At 39.0% G+C, this 4,860-nt stretch overlaps 1 protein-coding gene across 3 annotated transcripts; it reads left to right on the forward strand.

The window, feature by feature from the left end:
- The first annotated feature begins 1,091 nt into the window (after positions 1–1,091).
- LOC133883896 (uncharacterized) lies at positions 1,092–4,222 on the forward strand. 3 transcript variants are annotated; one of them, XM_062323291.1, is made up of 10 exons: positions 1,092–1,433; positions 1,523–1,812; positions 1,987–2,055; positions 2,153–2,290; positions 2,382–2,751; positions 2,830–3,020; positions 3,096–3,290; positions 3,364–3,492; positions 3,683–3,813; positions 3,897–4,222. In XM_062323291.1, the coding sequence occupies exons 2-10, from the start codon at positions 1,765–1,767 to the stop codon at positions 4,078–4,080; spliced, it is 1,455 nt and encodes a 484-aa protein (XP_062179275.1). In that variant the 5' UTR covers positions 1,092–1,433; positions 1,523–1,764; the 3' UTR covers positions 4,081–4,222. The 3 variants fall into 3 exon arrangements, with proteins under 3 accessions (XP_062179275.1, XP_062179274.1, XP_062179276.1); XM_062323290.1 differs by having other exon boundaries at positions 1,093–1,433; positions 1,523–1,874; XM_062323292.1 differs by lacking the exon at positions 3,096–3,290 and having other exon boundaries at positions 1,094–1,433; positions 1,523–1,874.
- Positions 4,223–4,860: the final 638 nt, after the last annotated feature.

The following is a 4,860-nucleotide window of genomic DNA, read 5'->3' on the forward strand; positions in this document are numbered from 1 at the left end:
GAATTGGTTGGGGCGTGACTGATTGGTACCGTAGGCAATGGTAGAACGCATATTTGCAGTACTGCTGCTTGATTTGTGTGGTTTGATATAAATGAAAATGTACAGGCATTGTTATTTGTGGGTTGGCTTTTTTTTTTCTTTTTTGTTTTGAGAGGGTAAGAAAGAGTGAGATGAAGATAGCTGTTATGTGAAGTGCTTTTTGTGTGCACTGCATAGAAGATGCATATGTTTCCCAGATGTTTGCGTATGTTTGATCCCTTGTATATTAATTATTTCAGAATACAACTCCTTTGATTTGCGTACATACCAATGGGCATATCTAGATAATTGAATTGTTTTGGCAGCTATCCCAGGAACTGAAATTTCAGCCTGTCCTTCCTGCAGTCCCAACTTCCCTAATCTATGTAACTGGAGTGTAGCAAACTGCTAGTGCGTATCATTTGTTATCTATGTTCACCATGAAACCATAATTACAAAAATCACGCATTTGGATTCAAGAACAACCTGTTTACTGATTCCATTAGTTTAGTTGTATTTTGTTTTACTTGCGGGGTACAAATTTTGACAACGTTTAGATCGTTAACACAGAGTGTGTTTGCGCTTTACCGGTCGACTGGAAGTATTGTTTAATAAACTTGAAGTACACAAGCTGCACACAACCTTAAAGTGTTATCTTCATTTCAGATTATTCAAACATCGGAAGAATTGATGAACTGTGGGGCTGTGCTGTTGAAAGATGGTATGTTGTTGAGTTAATTATGTCGTGTGCAAGTCTTATAGAGAGAGAATTTTTTTAACTTGATATTTCTTACTTTTCTGAATCTGTTTGTAACCAGGCCCCAACCGTGTGTATGCCTGTGAAATTTGCTGCACTATGCAGCAAGTTGAATGAGGAACAGAAGGGTGTTGTCAAAGTAATAGGATTTGAAAGCTTGCTTAGTATACCTGCGATGCCTATTCAACGTATTCTCCTTGAGGACCTTGCTGAAAAGTACAATGAAGTAGATAGGAGCTTTAGAATACACGACCATGTTGTTCCTATTTCTACGTGGGATGCGTATTGCATCTTAGGTCTAGTTGACGTAGGAGATAAGATTGAAATTAGTACAAAGAAAGCCAATCCTAGATGGTTTAATTTGTATAAAGGGAGAGATGATACAACAATCACTTTCAAACACTTGGAAGAACGAATAGGGAGCGGCACAGCTGATGACCACTTTGCTAGAATGTTTGTGCTGTATACGATAGGAACAGTTTTGGCACCTAGTTCAAAGGAATATGTGAGCAGCAGGTATGTAGATCTTGTACCAGATATTTCAAAAATCAAAGGCTACAATTGGGCGCAGTTCACATTAGAGTATTTGATTGATCACTTGGCATTTTTCAAGAAGAACAAAAGAACAGGTCTTGTTGGAAATTTGGCGTTTCTGCAGGTGGTATTTTGTTGGAATTAGTTTAACTATTTATTGGTCGTTGCATCCAATAGGTTCAAATCAAAGCCTTTTTGTTACCCTGTTGCCAGGTTTGGTTCTTTGAACATTTTCAAGCGTCTGGCGATTGCTTTGATTATGCACGCCATGAGCATCCTCTGATTAAAAATTGGGGTGGAAACAAGGTTGTGAAGCGGGCACATCTTGAAGGGATAAAGAAATTTGGTGCTGAAAAGGTCATCGCAACTTGTGTTATTCTCCTATTGTGTTGAAGTATGATAGTACTGCAAATTAATTAATGTGATGTTGCATGTAGTTATTAGGTTGCAACTCAATGATTCTGAAGCGCGTACTGATTCTGATCATTTGGAGGAGGAGATTGGTGAGGGATCTTCTGACGGAATGAATAGTGACTATTTTGAAAATGTGGATTTCACTGACAATGTAATACAACTTTAAGTGCTGTGAATTGCTGGACACTAATTGCATTCAGCTTATAGGCTAGAGAAATTTATTTTTTATTCACATCTGTAGTAACTTCTGTTTCTTGTTCTAGGGTGAAAAGGAGGAAAAAATTTTGGATGGCTCGAATGATGATGAGAAGGGTGACGGATGCCTCAGAGAGGTGCCAATTTGATTATGTTGAAATGAGCACTTCACAATAATATATACCCATTATGATACTTGATATGTATAATTATGTAAGTATCTATGTATTTCAGGACACACTGGAATCAATCAAAGGCAGGCTATCAGCATTAGAGCAAGATACCCATCATAAGTACACAAGTATTGATGGAAGAATTCAAGTGATAGAGGACAGGACAAGATGTTTACCGGAGCTGCATGCAATTTTGCAGGTTAATCTCTCTCAATTTCTGTGTTTTAAAGTTTGCAAGTAAATTTGCAACCAATGTAGACTTCTTTAGAACATTACTTTGGTAATTGTAGAGGATTGTAAAGCTACTTGATGGGAGTAATAGGCCAACAACATGTGAGGAAACTGGCAGGAGAAATCGTGAAAAGAATAAGGATACGGGGGAGAGAGGAAATAGTAGGGTTAACAACGAGAAGCCTGAAAAACCTTGTAGGGAACCGGCTACTGATCATAAAAGGACTTATTCTTCGGGAACTAGTAACTGTGATCAATCGAACATATTTGGAGGAGTAAAGAGGAAAATCGATTTAGTTTCGAGTCCTACTCTTGTTGAAAAGGTGAAAACAAGGAGAGACAGGCAACCAAGCAAAGTTTGCAAGTCCCCGTATGAAGGCATAAAGCGGAATAGGATATTTGGAACAAAAACTGATGGCGATCATGTTGGTACGTCGTGATGTTAATAGTATATAATTTTTAACATACATATTAGTTTTTCAGTGCTGAACTTGAACGATTATGCAGATGAGGTAACTCAAGGACTGGCTTTAAGCGACTTGGAACTGGCTGCCATTAAATTTGTTCAGAAGGAACTTGCCCAAAGTGCCGACAAAGTTTTAGTACGTATAGGTATATCAGATCTAAGATGCAGTCTATTGAGATGCCTAATTAGACCTGTTAGAGAGAATGGAGCAGATAAATGGTTGGATTCAGAAGTAAGTCATGTTCTTTGACTTAACTTAATTGTTCTTACAGTTGTTGGTAAATAATATTATTTGGTTGCCGTGCAGATAATAACCTCATATGCAAGTATATTTAACTCTATTTGGGAAAAAGAACCTAAGAAACTGAAGCATGCAGTTTCAGCTTACCATTCTGATTGGCTAAGATGTATTGGAAAAGATTGGATGAAAACTGGTTTGTTTTGTAAAAAAGTGGTTGATTTTACTCGTACATTCTGCCAGAGTTTTGTTGGATCAGATATGGTAATACTCTATCATGGTTTACCATTTGTTATGTGTATTTTGATTCCAAAAACTGTGAAACATGTTCTTGTAGGTCTTCATTCCCATAAACACCACCAACACTCACTGGTGGCTTTGTGTTCTCTGTTCGTCTAAGAAAGAATTTCAAATTCTTGATCCTTACAGTAGACGCATAAATTATGCAGAAGAATCAAAAGATTTGGTATGTGCATGATTTTGTTATGTCAGTTCCAAATTCCCACTTCTGAATCTTACACAGTCCTATCGATTGGGCCATTAAATTTTCTATATGTTGCTAGGAATCAGAGCTGCAGGGCTCTTTGTTGCTATTCTTTTTCAATATGCCAAGCTTCTCGCTATAAATTTTACTAATCATTGAAACTGTCTTGCAGCGAAGCGGCATTCATTCGATTTTGCAAGCAGTTCGTTCTTCCCCTCCCAAGTTGGAGTCGAGGTGGAGTAACTATGATATACTAAATTGGGATGTGGTTGTCGTAAAAAATATTCCACGTCAACTTGATGCGTACGTACCTTCGGATATTTGTGATGTTGGCATAGAAGTGCAACCATTTATATAAATTTTATGGATTCAAATTGTAAATGCAGGTGCTCTTGTGGAATTTTTACAATAAAGTATATGCAATTCTGGGATGGATCAAAACTGACATGTGACTTCTCGCAAGAGGACATGGAGACATTTAGAAAGAAGATGCCAGCGGAACTGTTATTTTCTCCCTTTAATGATCTTAAAAGTATCAAAGATGATGTACTTGCCATGGCCGATTCTTAGTTTAAATTCTTATGTTTGATGGCTACCCTCTTGGCCGATTAAGGTGTATGAACTGTTTCGTTAATTATCTGTATACTTGCTTCGTATATGGTTGATTAAGGTGTATGAACTGTTTCGTTAATTATCTGTATCTTGGATGAAAGTGTGGGGGGCTCAACTCTGTCAGAACATGCAACTCCACCATTCTGGTTTCCACCATTGGTCAGTGATTGGTTCTCTTCTTTTTCATGATATGGAAAATTATGTCAATATATGAAGGGCAGATGTGCTATAGGAAGCACCATCTCCAAAGAACCCCTGATTGATAGGGGTGCCAGGAGCTGAACTTTCACTGCCTGTGTCAGGACTCTGGTCTGCCAAAACTTCTTTAGCTTTGGTAGATAAAACAATGTGGAGCGATATATCGATTTGCAAAATATGAGCTAGCAAATATTATTGTCTCAAGCAGTTTGTAAAATGGTCACAGGTCGTCAGTCTCAAAAGGAAGCTGCAGCAACAACAGGATCAGAGAGAGCGACGGATCTGTACACGTTATAGCTCTCCGCTGGCAGCTTCTCCCTTCTCCGACGGAACCGCAGGCGCGAAACCGTTCCATCAGAACTACGCGACGCCGCGCGTCCTCCACCTCCTCGTGAGCCATCACGGCCTCTTCCCACTCCTGTTGTCGGGCAGTCTCGGGATCTTTCCATCTCTGCCCATGCCACCCCGTGCAAACTACAACGAGAGCACATGTGTGTACACACTAATACACGTAACCAAGCAAGGTGCGAATGAGAACTC

The sequence above is a fragment of the Phragmites australis genome, chromosome 11, assembly GCF_958298935.1.
Source record: "Phragmites australis chromosome 11, lpPhrAust1.1, whole genome shotgun sequence".
Lineage (NCBI taxonomy): Eukaryota > Viridiplantae > Streptophyta > Magnoliopsida > Poales > Poaceae > Phragmites > Phragmites australis.

What these genes read in the sequence shown, in the direction of transcription:
- LOC133883896 (XM_062323290.1), top strand. Translation starts at nt 1,734, where the DNA reads ATGTTGCATGTAGTTATTAGGTTGCAACTCAATGATTCTGAAGCGCGT. An exon ending in AGCTGCATGCAATTTTGCAG is followed by an intron (nt 2,291 to 2,381) that starts GTTAATCTCTCT and finishes TGGTAATTGTAG; the next exon opens with AGGATTGTAAAGCTACTTGA. An exon ending in ATAAATGGTTGGATTCAGAA is followed by an intron (nt 3,021 to 3,095) that starts GTAAGTCATGTT and finishes GTTGCCGTGCAG; the next exon opens with ATAATAACCTCATATGCAAG.